This window comes from Natator depressus, chromosome 10 (assembly GCF_965152275.1).
Source record: "Natator depressus isolate rNatDep1 chromosome 10, rNatDep2.hap1, whole genome shotgun sequence".
Lineage (NCBI taxonomy): Eukaryota > Metazoa > Chordata > Testudines > Cheloniidae > Natator > Natator depressus.
In genome coordinates, this window is record NC_134243.1 from 77,743,758 (window position 1) to 77,761,071 (window position 17,314).

Consider the following 17,314-nt stretch of genomic DNA (forward strand, 5'->3'; position numbering starts at 1 on the left):
CACATTATAACCATCTGAATGAGGAGAATTTCTCATTCATCTAAAAATGTATCAGTTTGAGAAATATAAAATATCTGAGAAATGATCTGGAAAAAGGGATAAATAATGAGGTGGCAAGGTTTGTAGACGATACAAAATTACTCAAGATAGTCAAGTCCAAAGCAGACTGTGAAGAGTTACAAAGGAATCTCACAAAACTGGGTGACTGGGAACAAAATGGCAGATGAAATTCAATGTTAATAAATGCAAAGTAATGCACTGGAAAACATAATTCCAACTATACATACAAAATGATGGGGTCTAAATTAGCTGTTATCACTCAAGAAAGATCTTGGAGTCATCATGGATCATTTTCTAAAAACATCTATTCAATGGGAGAAGCAGCTGAAAAAACTAAATGTTAGGAACCATTAGAAAAGGGATAGAGAAGATAAAAATATCATAATGCCACTATATAAATCCATGATATGCCCACACTTTGAATATGGCGTGCAGTTCTGGTCATCCCAGCTCAAAAAGATATATTAGAAATGGAAAAGAAAAAAGAGAAGGGGAACAAAAATGATTAAGGGTACGGAACAGCTTCCATAGGAGGAAAGATGAAAAACTCTGGGACTCTTCAGGTTGGGGAAAAAAGACGACTAAGGGGGATCTGACAGAGGGCTGTAAAATCATGAATGGGGTGGAGAAAATGAATAAGGAAGTGTTATTTACCCCTTCACATAAAACACAAGAACCCAGGGTCATCTAATGAAATTAACAGACAGCAGGTTGAAAACAAACAAAAGGAAGTACTTCTTCACACAACACACAGTCAACTTGTTGCCAGGGTATATTGTGATGGCCAAAAGTTAAAACTATAACTGGTCTAAAAAAAAGAATCAGATAAGTTCATGGAAGATAGCCATTGATGGACCTATTAGCCAAGATGGTCAGGGAAGCAACCCCATGCACTGGATGTCCCCAAGTCTTTGACTGCCATAAACTGGGACTGAATGATCACTTGATAATTGCCCTCTTCTATTTATTCCTTTTGAAGCATCTGGCATTGGCCACTGTTGGAAGACAACATACTTGGCTAGATGGACCATTGGTCTAACCCAGTATGGCCATTCTTATGTTATAATGTTTCTACAGCTGACTGACTTACAACAGGTTTTGCAAAAGGAGTATTTAAAAGTTAAGTGTATAATGATTTAATTTGATAAATAAAAACTACATGATATATTAATGTAAAGCAAGCACAACTAAACATCAGCAACCTTTTAGAAATGCAGTCTTAAGAGGGCAAGGGCATGCTAAAATTGCTTGCCTGAAATAATGAGAGACACACAATATTTTTATGGTACATTATGTGCTTTCAATACAATACTGAAGGGACTTTTCATACCTGCATCAGCTGGCAAACTTGTTTGGTCTTCTACAATTAAGGTGGTAGAAAGTAGTCATAAGCAAGCTGGGCTAAAGGATTGGGCTATGTATTAAATATGTTGATATTCTGTGCTAGCACAAGTGCATAGTTGCAACGTAATGCACTATCAAATGAGACTTGGTTTGGAGACCAGACTCAGATACTTGTGCCAGTACAGGCTAACCGCTCAATCTAAAGCATGAAGCCTGCCTCATAGCTTTCCAAGTACCTCTATAACACCAATGACCGCTCTGGAGAAACAGCTTGTTCTCCTTCATGGTTATTAGGTACTATAAAATGGTGATTATCAAGTAGTAGTAACTGTAGTTGGAAATAGGATTTACAGAAAGTGGTATAACACTGCATTATACACAGCACAAATATGCAGGTAGTTATTTACATACATGGCAACTATTGAAGGTAACTTTTACTTGGTAAATACAATGTAGCTACAGCAGAGCATGCATACATGTTACTAGGTACTTACAATGAGTAAGTTCAAAAGTAATGATCATGTATTCTGCACGCTTGTTCTGAAGACTGAGCTGAACATGTTGGCAGTGTATTTATCATGTATTGTAACTGATGATTAATATGGTAGTGTTACAACATCAGTGAGGAATACTTTTCAGAAAATGTGGGCACTACAAAATAAAGCATCACACATTTTTAAAATAATTAAGCATGTGAAAACTGGTGGTCAATGTAATGTTGCTATCTCCCCCTAAAGAAAAGAATAGCTACATGATTAGCAGCATCTTAGGAAAGAGGTATTATTCAATGAAAGCTGATCCAAAAAGACCAAACGTGGGTCAAGATGTATTTCGCATGTAACATTAAGAGTAAACTGTAGCTCTTGACATTTTAAAACCTTCTGCTTAGGGTAGCATCCCCTTATTCTTTTGAAGGGGGATTGGTAGGTGCTTTGAAATTACCCTCTAAAGGTCTAATCATATTTCCATTCAATAATAAAATAAAATATAATAATAATAATAATGAAGTCAAGAGAATTTTTCAATTTACTTCAGTGGAAACAGGATGGAGTCCTCACTGCCCCTCGTTAACTCTGACAAGATGGCAGATGTGAGTGTCTGGAGCGATGCAGAAAACTCCCACAAAAAGGTATATTTATCCTTTCCACCTAGGTAAATATCATGGTAGGCTTGCTCTTGGAAATGAGAAAGGTTGAGGGATGTCTGCAGGCAGGCAAACCCAAACCTGTCTCCCAAAGATTGAAAGTGTCTTCTCCACCTCCAATGCTGCAGGGTGGTAGGAAAAAGAACTTGCACATAGAACCTTTGATACTTTATACATAAAACCCACTTTCTGGTGTGTAGCTGCTGTGAATGAGTGTGTAACATTTTCTGAAATTTCTAGAACTTCAAACCATGAGCCAGAAGTCATGACTCCAAGGTGGAGATATTTTCTTTACAGAGCCAAAGTTACTGTGTTGCCTGTGAAACATAAGATCAGCCAATCCAAATATACCTTCTGACATACAGCATATCCCAATGGATTCCATTCCCTATATATTTCATGTAGTATATTTGCCATATCCATTTTCTTATTTAAAAAAAAAAAAAAAGTGTAGCTTTGGACCAGGATGAACTAAGTGCCATGTTTAGGGCATTTACAAAGATACCTACACCTCCATATACAGGACTGTACACTATACATTTTATGTGGAACTATTTTTGTAAGCTATTTGCTATACATCTTGTAATCTATATCCATAGATATATTAAATTAGTGAATGCCAACAGCTAAAAAGCATTGGATCTCCTTAAAGTAAATTGTGGGATCCTTCAATGTATTACAGAATTTTGTGGGGGACTTCTACAGAAATTAAGATACTGTACAGAGTCAACAGAGTGTTAATAACCATACTTTTACACAAGTTTGCCATACTTTTCATCTAATTGCAGTGGTAGTATATAATTCTGTGTGTGTGTAAGAGAAATACTGGCCCCAGAATGTTACCTAGGACAGTGCTGAAATTATAGACCACTTCAAAAACAAATTATATTTTCAAAACCTAATTGGACCAGGTACTATAAATAGCAGAAAAAAATGAGCACTGTATTGCTTATGCAATAAATTCATTTAAAATTCACTAGAGTAATTAAAAAGATTAAAAAAATATCAACTTACTATAAACAATTTAAAATATGTATAATACAACTTTGTATGCTCTTCGTAACATTTTGAATATTCTATGTAAACAGATTTGCAGAATTTACTTCACTCTTGCTAGTTTCAGTGCATCATTTTTGTCTGCCTCTCCCAAGTTTTCTTTAAAAGGACTGTAAAATGTTGTCCCCCGTTAGAGAACTGATTTAGTTTAGAGTCCCCTATTCCACAAAATGATTTGCAGGGAGAAGCAAGGAGAGGAAAGTAATATTTGGCCCCTTCTTTGCTCATTGTCCATTTTTGTAACTGTACATGGGCCCAATTTTTCCCAGTCTGACACAGTACATTTGTAAATATGTTTTTAAACACTGAAGACCAAGATGTTCTTTGTGACTTTACAGATGTATACAATTCATTAAAATAAATATATATATATTAAAGATATGGTTCTCCAAAAATCTTTCGGCATTCCATCACTCCAGTACTTGGTGGTCTATCGCAGTTGTGAGTGCTCTTCACCTGATTAGCTGTGAGACGATCATAGGCCATTTTGTATTCTCTGTCAAAAGCATCTGCAGAAATAAAAAGAAAATCTACGTATTGTACCATACTTATATAGATGCTAAGATACCAACCACCATAAGATGCTAACCACCTTTCTAGTTGCTGGTAACCAGATCCCTTAGGCCCCGCCCCTGCTCTGCCCCTTCCCCCAAGGCCTCGCCCCATCGCTAGCTCCTCCCCGCCCCATCGCTCTTTCCTTTTCCTCCTCACCCCCTGTCACTTGCTGCCTCCTCTCAAGGAGCCTGCCTGCAGGTAGGAGGCGGCCCCAGCTGAGCAGGGGCTGGCAGGGGTTAATGACCCAGTGCTTCCCCATGCCCCATGGTAACCAGACTTTTGGTTTGGGTACTATTTAGAGTTGCCAGGTCCCCTTTTTGACTGGACTTTCTGGTAGAAAACCAGGCACCTGGCAACCCTAAATCACACCCAGACATGGAAGCCAGAAACTGGACTGTCCAGGTAAAACCTGGACAGGTGGCAACCCTATGCCAATAGTATAGTTGTGCCTATTTTCATGAAATAGCTGAAGAGTCCTTGTAACAGTACTTATTTTTTTTTTTTATATATATATATATATATATATATATATATATATATATTTATTTATTTATTTATTTATTTATATTATTTATTTTTAAAAAGACACATACTAGGAAAGCATATTATCAGCAGTTTTCATGAACACTGCGCACATTCAAATATACCAAAAGAGATATTTTTTTCTTGAAAGCTGAAATAATGGTTTGTATAAATGATTAATCTACATATACCTAAATACAGTTTATAACTTACCTATATCAATGTTCTCTCTTCCTAGAGCAACAAGTGAAAGAAATAATATTTCTCTATAGAGGCTCCTAAAAATGTAAAAAAAAAAAAAAAAGTCATTACTTTTAATTCTGAAAGATGGTACCATTTGAAATCAATATTAGACAATCCAAAATCAGGCCAAAACATAAGTAAACAAACAGTACTTATTTTAACACACTGCTGAAAAAAATGCCACCTTGAAAATCATTATTTGTTGAGCCCCTATACTGTGTTTGGTGCTCCAACATGGAAAATGACAAGGTCCCTTTACCTAGGAGTTTATAGGCTAAGGGCCTGATCCAACTCCCAATGAAGTCAGTGGAGTCTGGATCAGGCCTTAACTGGAACATGCACATATGGGACAGACACAAAATATACTAGTGATAAAAGATATTAGAGAAGATTAAAAAAAATTTTTGTTACAAACTTCTTTCTGAAAAGTGATTTTTTTGAGAGAATTAAAGATTTTCCATGGAAACATTTTGATTCTCTAGATATGTCGACATTTTTTCCTAAATAAAACAAAATCTCATTTCTTTTCCCCCCCTTCTCCTTTTCTCTCACTTTTTTACCTTTTCCCACTGGAAAAGTGAAGGAAAAAAGTTTAAAATGTGAAATTAAGTAACATTTTTCTCCCTTCTTGAGACTCCTACTCCTATATACTTTATGAGGACAAAAAATGGGAAGGAAGGAAGGAAATAAAAGAAAGTGAGGAAAAACCCACCCCAAAATGAAAATAAAAATTCTTGAATTTTGTCCAAACCCCGCCCCGCCCAAAAAAACCAAAACCCAACCAACCAACCAACTTCCTGGAAAATTTGGAATGAAATAAAAAAAAACGAAGTATTTTTAAAATAAAGCTTTTGCAATAATAATTTTTAAAAAACACTGACCAGATTTAGTAGGTACTCTTTGAAGAACATTGCTGAACACCTTGAAAGGTTGTAAACCTCTGAACATACTGTTCATACTGCGATACCATGCTCATTGCAAAAGCCTGCTTCAATTTGATACAGGAGTATTCCTACCTCTGTCTTTTAATCTGTGGCCATTTGTTCAATCGCTCTAAGATTTGACTCATTGGTCCATAGACATCATTCATCTTAATACTTTTCACCATGCTTCTCAAGAGCTCCTGGTTAAAGGAGTCATCATCTTTTTGCAATAAATGGACCACTGGATACTTTTGGGCTGCCAAAGAACAGAAACACCGTAAGAAGAAATATGCTTTTTGTACAGCAGTATGGTATGAGAAAACCAAAAACAATGGAAGGCTATAAAAATGTGGATACACCCAATACATCATCAAAAATAATAATAAAGAAACAAGCGTCAAGTCAGAACAGCATCAGGGTAAAGAAAGAGAACAGGAATATATGAGACAAGCACAAATAAACAGCCATAAATGGGTCTACTGACCATTTGCAGGTCTTTTAGTAGCAATTAAGTACTTAGTAAAAAAACTAAAATTCTAAAACAAGAAAAAGAGGCTAAATGGATGGATTTATTGAAATGTTTTGTACAAACTACTGTATAAGTTTTGTGAATCACCAAGCACAATCCTACTATTCCTCACTCTCTCTCTCTCTCATAAAGAAAACACTGACAAGAAATGGTGGCCTACTTATACTGGAAAACAAAACTTGTTGAAGCAGTATGCTGGAAGCTAAAATCTACTTGTAAAACACTCCCCCCCCCCAAAAATAAATAAATAAATATCACAAAAAAGTTAGCAATAGCAGCAACAAACATAACACTCACTCTCAAACAAAAGAGTACGATTTTGACCTGCAAGACAAAAAGTGGTTTGATCAAAAAATCAGTTGTATATCTATATAGGATAACTAAAATGAAAAAAGATCTCTTTTCAAACTATGTTCTTTAGTTGCTGAAAATCAACGCTACTTTGGTTTTTAAATAGACAACTTACTCTGTGCATTCCACAGAATATATAGGGGCTGTCCTGGATCCTGATGCAACTTCATATTGTCCCATAGCATCTGAATGAGAACATATTTACTGTCCTCTGACATGCAGTTTCGTGGAATCTGAATTGGAAGATTAATACATAAGCCTTTGAATACAGAGAGAGTGTATGACTGTTGTAACAGCTGACTTTCCCAGTTTAACTGATACACACATCAGACCAGTAGGTCAGAAGATAACAGCTTTAACCTAAGCCGCTGTAAACTGGGTTGTTCATAGCAAAACCACTATTTCCCATTATAGTCTGGATCCTGGTAATGATGAAAGCCCAGGGCTCTGCAACAAGGCCTAAAGGGTTTCTTCTCCTCCTCACCTTTCCACAAACAAACACCTACACCCCCCCATTCCATTCAGCTCCTTTTTTTCTGCCATGAAATAATAAAGTCAAAAATTTTAGTTGTGAAGTCCCTTGTAGTTAGAATAGCACACTAAACTTCATTGAGGCTGCCACCCGTAGCTTACTACATCCAGCACAGGCACCACTGGGTCTAAGTTCAAGAGTTAAGGTATGGAAATACACTGGGCCAATTAAAGTAAATGGAGTTATAACAATTTACACTAGCTGAGGATTGGGTCCAGTTACTTGTAAGCACTAGCACAAGAGCTACTTCTACATACGGACTGTAGAATCAGATCAATCACTGAAAGACAAACATTCAAGTCCTCAGAATTCAATACTGCCCTATCTTTTTCCATACCTTTGAGTTTTTATTACAGTGCTCAGAAGAAAGTATTAGTCCTGGTAAGTTACTGGGCAAGTCCAGACGCCTGAAATACCACACCAGATTCCAAAACACGATAGGATGATGGTCTACAAAATCTGCCACTGTTATCACACGATCCCCTTCATTTTCAAGCAAGCTTTCAAGCTCTTTCCATACCACTAGAGGACTTAGGTAAGGAACAGTGATGGGGTCAGGACTACATAAACGCCATTCTAGTCCCAAAGACTCCTATTGTACAAAAAGGAAGAAAATAAATCACATGAAATGTAGCTCTCTTTATAAAAAAAAAAACAAAAAACAAAACACTCTTGTGACTGTTAATTGTTCCCTTCCAGGAATACCAAAGTCTACACACTGAAATTAATTTTAGTTCAAATTAAAATCATGAGATCTATTACTGCTTGTGACTTGGGAAGGTGATTTCAGCTGACATTAATACTATTCTGCATGCTGAAGTCTACTGCATATTTAAAACACTGTTGCTTAAATTATAAGCAAACCACTACACACCGTTGTGCCTTGCAAAGTGGTTGGCAGGCTGCCAGTGGGCACAATATGGCTGAGCTTCCAGCTTCCCTTCTCATCCTCTTCCAGTGGACCATAAGTACTGACACTTCTTGCTACAGCGTGACTTGGACATTCTGACCCAGCAATATTTTGTCTTCTTCCTGAAGGGATTTGGATACTTCTGGCACAAGAGCTGTCCTGTTGTTTAGATTTGCTGAAAAACATATGGTTACAAACAAGACCAGCTTTCACATTTTTCTTTTAGTGTTCAGACATACTGGGTGTTAAATAAGCAAAGATGTAAAACAAAAACCTAACTGGACCACTACTCATTGGCTCTCGACCCTCATTATGACTGAACCCCAGGCCCAAAGTAGCACCTCAAACGCCGCCCAGCCAACCACACTGTCCATGTCACAAGGAAAAGAGACACTCCTCGCAAAGAACAGAAACACCATAAGAAGAAATATGCTTGTTGTACAGCAGCATGCTATGAGAAAACCATGATGGACATGGGCCCCAGTCAGGGACTACAGCCAATGTTGCAGCATTATGGATGTGACTTTCTGCTACAGAGAGGGAATGGAAACAGTTAACACAGCAAACCTGCCAAATGTCCAACTCACACGGGGCAGTGAGGAACAGTAAGGAGGTCCTCATGTTAAACAGACTTTTCTTCTATCTTTTCACATTTTAATCGCTTTGTAATGAAATTTATTTCCATTAGTTATGAACTTACTCATGCCACTGAATTATTTCAGGTGAAGTATCGGTCAATAGAAAATGCACATTTACCATTTTGAATTAAAATCATCTTGAACAGGCATTACGGATGTAGCAAGACATGATGTGGGAGTAGAGATACAGGACTTTCCTGTCTGATTTGAAAAAGGTGATGGAAGCTGCATATTCTCTGTAGATGGACTGGACTTCAGAAAGTACCTATGAGGAAATGAAGTGTTAATGTGATGTAAGAAACTCTTAAATTAAAATTTGAGCATATAAAACCTTGAGTGAGAAATCATATAACAAATTACCTCCCAGGTCGCCGCAGATCTCGGATTTCAATATTCAAAAAAGGCAGGAATAGGTTGCCACAGAAGGGACATGTGGTATTGAGATTTGAATCATCTGCAGTCCATCCTGCCATGATTTCTTCATCATGAACCAGACAGTCACAAGTTCGACATCGCGAACAGCTTGAGATGAGTACCTGCGTATAGTACTTAAGTAAGAGGAGTTCTATAGGGGCTTCAGAACTTCTTTGCTCTTTGTTACAAAGAAAATGCACAGACGAGAACAGACTAAGGCCAACATGTTCATGCTTAGGTGCCGAAAAGCTTAGTACCTAAATCTATATCTAGGTACCTAAAAGTAACATAACTGCCGAACTTCAAGCATTCAAGATTGAACTTTTTGGCCTCAATACATCAATATTAAGCTTCAATCCAAAGTACATTAGTGTTCAGTTGATGCTTCCATGGACCCATCAGTGTCATAGGGTGAAACAGAAGTGAATGATGGAATGAATGATATATCTCAGAGAAATTAATTACCTACAAGAATGAGTTTGTGAAGACTCAGATCTATTGTAATGTAAACAGATTAAGGCCTGAATTAATTTGCTCATGCAGTACACAAATATATTGTAGCTGAATTGGTTGGCTTCCCTTCTTACTGGTCTACCAGGATAGCTCAAACCTTACAAACACTGATGTATCTAGAATAATAATGTGGGCTTTGTTATCAGTTTGCTCAAGGGACATTGTAAGTTGTTTAGGCCTAAAATGTAGGATTTATTAACCAAACCAAAAACCCAAACACCCTAATAGTAGACAAATTATTTTAACTAAACAACAAAATAAATAACTGCTTGAATTTAAACACTCCTCTGTAAAGATGGCTAGTACATGAGAACTAAAACCTAACTGAATACAGAAAAGTAACTACCGGTAGTCTATTTCATTGTCCAAATTAAATAAAATGTAAAAAGTACATAAACAGCATTAGAGATAAAAATAAATCACATCTTAAATATTCTTTCAGTATCAATAAAGAGAAGTTACTTATCTCAAAGAACTCCAGTTACTAAAGGGACTATTGGCCACATGGATCTTACTGTAGGTGTGTGCGCCCCACCTGTGCAAACCTGGAACATTTTAGCCAGCAGTGTCTGTGGGGGCTGTACATGCTCTCTGCACATCCTTGTGCCCCGAAGTATAAATGGTGCAGCAGCCTTAATTACCATTCAGTTCCTTCACTAATAGAGAAATCCAAATAAAGGACCCGTATCAGTGAGGAAGGAGGGTGGGTGGCTTGTGAGAACTGCATAAACTAAAAGCCTCTCAAAGAACTCCAGTTACTGTAAGGGAAATAACCATCTTCTTTGAGCATTTGTCCACAAAGATTGCATGGTAAGTGACTGACTAACAGTTACCCCTCAGAGAGGTGGGTGACAGCAGTCCTATCTAAAGAACAACTTTAGGACAGCCCTGCCAAATAGATCTAGAAGCTGCCACAATGGAGCAGTGTCTGGTAAACATATGAACTAAATTCCAAGGAGTCATCCCACAGATCTGAGAAATAAGGTCTCCCCTAGACAAGCTACAGACGTCAACTGAGCCCCAGTAGAGCATGCCCTAACTCAAGAGGGAGGAGGTGTGAATGAGTAGAAAATCTTAAGACACTGGGCGGCGGGTGGCAACAAAATACCCTGGGCAGCGAGAAGGAACTGAATGGTCCTTGGGGCTGCTTCGCCTTTCATACCCTCCCTATAGGAGGTGCGAGGGTGTGAAGGATGCGTGTACAGCCCCAACAGGCACTGCTGGCTAAAAGTTCCAGACTCACGTGCATGGGGCATACACACCCATAGCAGGTTCTGTGTGGACAAAGACCCAAGGAAGAAACTAAAATTAATCACACAGTTACCATTTAAAAAAAAAGTATATTTTTTAAACTGACAGAGTTGTTTAAGATGTGTCACTGTTGCTTTTAGATGCCCCAAATCCCATGGCAACTAATTTCCTCCTGGATCCTTTGAAAATCCCAGCCTTATTCTAAACTAAGGGATTGCAAGAATAATCAAGACATTTTTAGAGCAGGATTTCAACCTCTGTTATTGAAAGCATTTACCTATTTACTGATTTCCATATACGGAGTCTAACTTGGAGTTTTAACTGAGTTTAAAGTGGCATTTCGTCTTTACTTGGAATATGTTCTTTTGTTTTTATTTGGAATATGTCTAAGAAATACATGAAGAAAAGTTGTTTCTTTTCTATCCAAATTAAGATGCTATAGCAAGACACATCATACTATACCTCCATAGCATAGTTCTGAAACATACTGGTGCTGCTTGTGCTGCAAGAAGACATCAACTCTGATTTGTCAGGCAAGGGGAACTTTGAAAGGGAACCTATTAATTGATGATAAGCAAATAAAAAAAAGTATTTGTTACTACAGAATATAAATTTACAGTAGAATCTACATTGGTCTTTGACCAAGTGACTTTACACAGTAAAGTATGTTTAGGGAGCTACAGCAGGTCAATTATTATGCTGGAGATGCCTTGGAACAGAGTGAGTTGCTAAGACAGGGCCTGAGGCTGCTGCCAACACAGGGATAACAGTGAGTTGCCAAGCATGGAAACCCAGTATATGTAGATTCTGTGAAAGGAACATGTTAATAGCTAGGAACAGGTTCTAGTGGTTCCTGCATGAATCAAAGCTAAGGAGGGATGAAAGATACTGCTACGGAAGCAGCTAGACAGAACCACAATTACAGATGGGAAAAATGAAGTACAAGGTGGTTAAAATCTCTCTCACACCAAACACCCACCCTGATAATTCACTAAGGGAGAACTTGATGATTACTAATGACATCTTACGTGTGCGTACCTGCATGTGCACATACAGGAAAGTGGTAGAGTGGGAAGAGGTTTAACTTGTTTTGGTCTAAATCCAGTTTTTTTCAATTCTTACTAAGAAAGCCCAGCACGGTCGCCCCTAATAGAATGCAAATAACCCTAAGAGTATGCCGTCCAGCTTTCACGTCCTGCAGCCTCGGTATGCCTGTCATCCATGCACAGACACTACTCAAACAGTTACGCTGCTGTTTACCTCTTTACCTCTTAAACAAGAAATTACTTCCTGCTATAAACCCATTTCCCTTCCATGCTCCAGTCCCCTCCTTGCCCCATATTCACACACCACCACTCCAGAAACACTCCCCATTCCAGCAGCAAAATGAAATTCTGTCCCCTAGGTCCATTCCTGTGAGACCAGCAGCAGGGCTCCGTGAAAGATATTTGAAGTTTTCCTACGGTCTGCTGTCCAGAAAGAGACAGACATTTCTCATCAGAAGGGGTTAAATGAATGGAATTTGTTTTTTGCAGGAAAAAAAAATGGTGATACTAAATGACTTGTTCAACATCAGACAGTCTGTGGCACAGCCCCAAAGAGAACACAGCACTCCTGATTCCCAGTCCCATACTTTCCTCACTAAACCATGCTTCCTCTCACTCTGGTTGTAGTTAAAATGGGATTCTCTGTCATGACATTTATGCGGAAATCTGTATGTTACACAAAAAACAACCATTTAATCTCCTCTAAAGATTAGAGACAATTCAGTAAAATACCTGTCTTGCTCTCTACATGGAAACACGTTACTTTTATTAAGGATTTTTATTATTACTATTAAGAAGAAAAACAAAAAAGCCAGGAACAATAAAATGAGATACCAAAAAGCAAGCCTTGTAAAAGACATTAGCAGGTTATATAATCCTCTCTTAGCAGAAAAGAGCAGTTGTCTATTAGCCACTGAAGAAATTGGGGCCATACAAGATCAACTCCAGTAACAGTAAGGTGGAATATAAAGATGTTCATGAGATCATCATCATCATCATCATCATCACCATCACCACCACCACCACTATTTGTACTCCCCAGTCATGGATCAGAACCCCATTGTACTAGGGGCTGTGTAAACGGAACAAAAAGATGGTCCCTTTCCCAAGGAGCTAGTAATAAGAACACACATTGGTGGGGACATGCATGCAGTGTGGTAGTAGTTTGCATACATTTGCTTCCCCTCACAAAAAAGGCTAATCTATCTACTGTGATCCCAAATTATGAACTAAAATTATGAAAAAAGAGGCCACAGCTTTCAACACTATGGTTTTGAGCAAGTGATTGCAAATTTAATGAAAATATAAAAAAACCTCTTACCACAGTGATAGAATTGCTTGGATGAGCCATCATGAGAAGCTGAACTTTCTAGGCTTGTCCTACTTAGACCAATTCCCTTCATTACTGAGGTGTCATTGTTCTCTTGAGGAGAAGAAGTACCTTCAAAGTCATTGCAGACATCTTCATCAGTTAGAGAGGTAGATTCTGAATCCAGAACTCCAAGAGATGAAACACTTGCTCGGTCTGAATTTTGATCCTACAAAGAAACAGTGATATTGTCATTTTCTATGCTCAGAAAATTAAAGGCAAATGGAAACATTTCTGAAAGATAAAAATATTATTTTTATTTTATTATGAGAAGTTGGACGCCCAAGAATTTCTCCCTGATAGATAGTTCAGCTCAGATTTGTATTGAGAACCTGGAAATGACTAAAACATAAGCCAGTCTTTATTCAGTATTTAGTAGAGCTCTATGAGCTCCTTTTAAAAAAATCTTTGGGTTAGATCCCCAACATCCACTGGGAGCCTGTCTACGCTAGCATTTCCACTGTTTCTATGACTGATACAAGTTGAACCAGTGGCAGCGTTGGTGGGAATTCAAACAAAACAATTTAACGCAGTCACAGCTTTAGATCAGCAAATTATTGAATATAAGATGACTTCCATTTTTCAAATTAACGCTGGAACAATTTTTCTTCAAATTGTTTCTGTTCATTTTAAGACAGACAGAAGTGTCTGTTAAACGGACATATACAAAAAGATACTTGCTACATAAAAAATACTGCATCATTCAGACTATTTGAAAAAGCATTTTCCCAGGTGCACACTATTTAAGATAGTTTATATAAAAAGTAAAGGGTCTAATAGCTGTAATACTGTTCATACATGAAATGTACATTTCGAAGTTAAGTTGCATTTATCTGAGAATTTCTTGCTTATGATGGACAAGCTTTCATTTACTTCTCTAAAGTAAAGACCAAAGACACTTTTCCTAGTCTCAGTAACCACTATCCTGCTCCATAAAGACATATGTTAAATAAAAGCTGCACATATTCTAGTCCGGTACTGGAAAACACAACACATCTAGTTCCCAAATATAATTAGTAAAAGATTTACACGACAAAGGAAAGATATCTGTTGGGAGCCATAACCACCAAATTTTTTTCTGTCCTTGTGCCAGCTAAGCCTAACTGAAAATGTTCAAGAATCCCCTATTTTTCTTCACATTACATTCCCCCACATATTCACAGCAACCGCTTAAAGACACCATCCTTCTGGTAGCTGAACAAATCAGATGCCCTTCCAAATCCATCAATATTGCTTCCTAATTGACAAGAGTTATCCAATCTGCTCCCTCTCCAGGGCACAACATACTATCTTTATTGCATCTCCAGACACTTCTGGTACAGAAAGTGAGAAACGAGTACAGCTAAATACTAGAATTCCTTGAATACATACTGAATCTGTAGATCTGCTGTTGACTTTCTAGTCAAACTTTCTAGGACCTTCAATTGCTTTGAAACTGTCAGTCACTGCATTTAATTGAATAATGGTCTGATCCAGTACAGTAAATCAGGTTCTAGCAAATCCCATTTCATCACTAATGGATGTTGTGCATATACTCTGCCCTGATGTATGTTAGCCAACTAGGCCTTTTCCGCACACAAGGTTCACTGTTTCAGCCTCTACAGAATTATGTCCTTTCTTCATAAGAATGTATCTTTTGAAAAATCTCAAAGTAATTGTGAAAGTTTACCTTTGAGGATGCAGCATACATAGTAAACTTTGAATACCACTTGCTAGCCTTCTCAGCAACCCCTTTCCCAGCAGAAAACATGCTGCTTTTCAGAACATCAAATGTAGGTGTTAATAGCGTATCTAAGTTGAACGAAGGTGGAGACACTAGAGTTAATGCACCAGCCATGTCCTGTGACTGTTCCCTTGCTGGACTGTTTGGAGTGTATGATGGAGAGGACCAAAGCCTGTCCCTTGGCCTTTCTTCATTTTTTATGTGATAACTTTTGGATTTGGTAAGACTCACTGGCCTGGGGGAGTATGGGGGAAGGCTGGATCTTCTGCATGGCTGGGTGACTGCTGGACTCTTTTTACTAACATTTTTGTCATCGTATGTTTTTTGCAAGTCAATGCTTGGTGCACGGCTTGTTAAAGGGCTACTCATGTTGTTCATGTACATCACTATTTCTTCAGCTAAGTCTCGCCTTGCAGATGGTGTTGAAACACTTTTGTCATCATCGTCTTCATCATCTTCTTTCTGTTGCTCTGTCTCAGCAACCAGCATTGAGAGGGGATCAAATCCAGTTTCCACATCTATTTTTTCAACTGGTTTTATTAGAAAGCTGCTAATACGCTGTAACTTCTTAGGCTTTTCATTAGCTGTGTCAGGTTCAGCATCCAAGTCTTCTAAATCAAAGATAACAGGAGACTCTGTTTTATCTGCAAAACTGCCATAGAAAGGTACCTCTTCATCACTAGATTCCTTCTCCATACTTTCTCTCTTAGACCCTAAAGATGACTTCCTGATGTCAAGACTATTTGGCCTGATGCTCTTCTGGAATACATTAGATAGTATTTTTGCATCAGCTCCTAATTTTTCAACAATGTCTTCAGGGCTTGCATTCTGGTTAATTCTATTTATCATGAGTCCCATCAGGGCATCTCCACTCAGATTACGGTTCCTGCTTCCCCATGCCATCTGTTTTAGGTCAGGTTCCACAGCACTTTTATGTCTCTTTCTTAAGGTTTTACTTTGAATAACTCCTGCTTCATTGGTATCCTCAAAAGTGGATGTGAACAGCAGCCCTGCTGGGCTTTCTGAAAAAACAGAAATGAGTTACTTTACTTTTGTCAAACAACAAGAAATGAAAAAATGTCAAAATTAGCAAAAAAATTAAAATGTAAATCTGCTTCATCTTTCAAACTGGTAATGTATCAGCTTGTGGATACTAGGGCTGGGTTGGCTTGACTGCACAGAGAGAACAGGCACAGCCCATAAAATGCACAGATGTCCAGAGATATTCAGGGAGATCCTGCATATCACTGGGTACACCCAATGTGACGGTCAGCTTCTTTGTGCCAATGCCTGGGCTTCCCCCATGTGGCAGTATGGCTCCTTCAGGTGTTGTGCAGCCATTGCCTCCCTTCTAACAACAATCCCTCCCCTCTAAGTTAGGGGATATTGGGGAAGAAGGGGAAGGAAGCAAAATCATGGAGTGGCTAATATGGTACTTGACTATTAAAGAATTAAAGGAGGGTAATGTAATTAATGCAAAATCAACATGGCTTTACGGAAACTAGATCCCGTCAAACAAACTCGTTATATTTTTGGATGAGATTACCATTTTGGTTGCTAAAGGAGTAGTGCTGATGTAATAGATTTAGACTTCTCTAAGGCTTTTGACTTGGTATAATACAACATTTTGATTAAAAAGCTAGAACAATATAAAATTGACAAGTATGCATTAAATGGATTAAAAACTGGCTAACTGATAAGTCTCAAAATGTCACTGTAAACGGGGAATTGTCATTGAGTGGGTGTGTTGTCAGTGGGGCCCTACGCTATTCAACATTTTTACCAATGACCTGGATGAAAACAAAATCTTCACTGATAATTTTGCAGATGACAAAAAAATTGGGGGAATGGTAAATAATGAAGACAGGTCACTGATTCAGAGTGATCTTGACTGCTTGGTAAACTGCGCAAGCAAACAATATGCTTTTTAATGCAGCTAAATGTAAACGTAGATACATCTGGGAACAAAGAATGTAGGCCGTACTTATTGGAAGGGGAACTCTATCCTGGCAAGTGGTGACTCTCAAAAAGATTTGGGGGTCATGGTGGATAATCAGCTGAACATGAGCTCCCAGGGTTACCCTTTACCCAGAAGACCTAATGTGATTCAGGGGTGCATTAAGAGGGAAAGTAGAGAGGTATTTTACTTCTATATTTGGCAAGGGTCTGAATGCTGCGGGAATACTGGGTC

The 17,314-nt window shown here is 38.1% G+C and overlaps 1 protein-coding gene across 3 annotated transcripts in view; it reads right to left on the reverse strand.

The window, feature by feature from the left end:
- Window positions 1-204: 204 nt before the first annotated feature.
- Window positions 205-17,314, reverse strand: part of DENND4A (DENN domain containing 4A) — a 96,843-nt gene continuing 79,733 nt past the window's right edge. For all 3 annotated transcript variants that reach the window (XM_074966576.1, XM_074966577.1, XM_074966578.1), the window contains 11 exons: window positions 15,070-16,145; window positions 13,353-13,569; window positions 11,448-11,542; window positions 9,168-9,343; window positions 8,926-9,072; window positions 8,134-8,344; window positions 7,597-7,851; window positions 6,843-6,960; window positions 5,941-6,103; window positions 4,895-4,959; window positions 205-4,113 (listed from right to left, as the gene is read on the reverse strand). In XM_074966576.1, coding sequence (XP_074822677.1) covers window positions 3,977-4,113; window positions 4,895-4,959; window positions 5,941-6,103; window positions 6,843-6,960; window positions 7,597-7,851; window positions 8,134-8,344; window positions 8,926-9,072; window positions 9,168-9,343; window positions 11,448-11,542; window positions 13,353-13,569; window positions 15,070-16,145 — 2,660 coding nt within the window. In that variant the 3' untranslated portion in view covers window positions 205-3,976. The remainder of the gene's footprint in view (window positions 4,114-4,894; window positions 4,960-5,940; window positions 6,104-6,842; window positions 6,961-7,596; window positions 7,852-8,133; window positions 8,345-8,925; window positions 9,073-9,167; window positions 9,344-11,447; window positions 11,543-13,352; window positions 13,570-15,069; window positions 16,146-17,314) is intronic.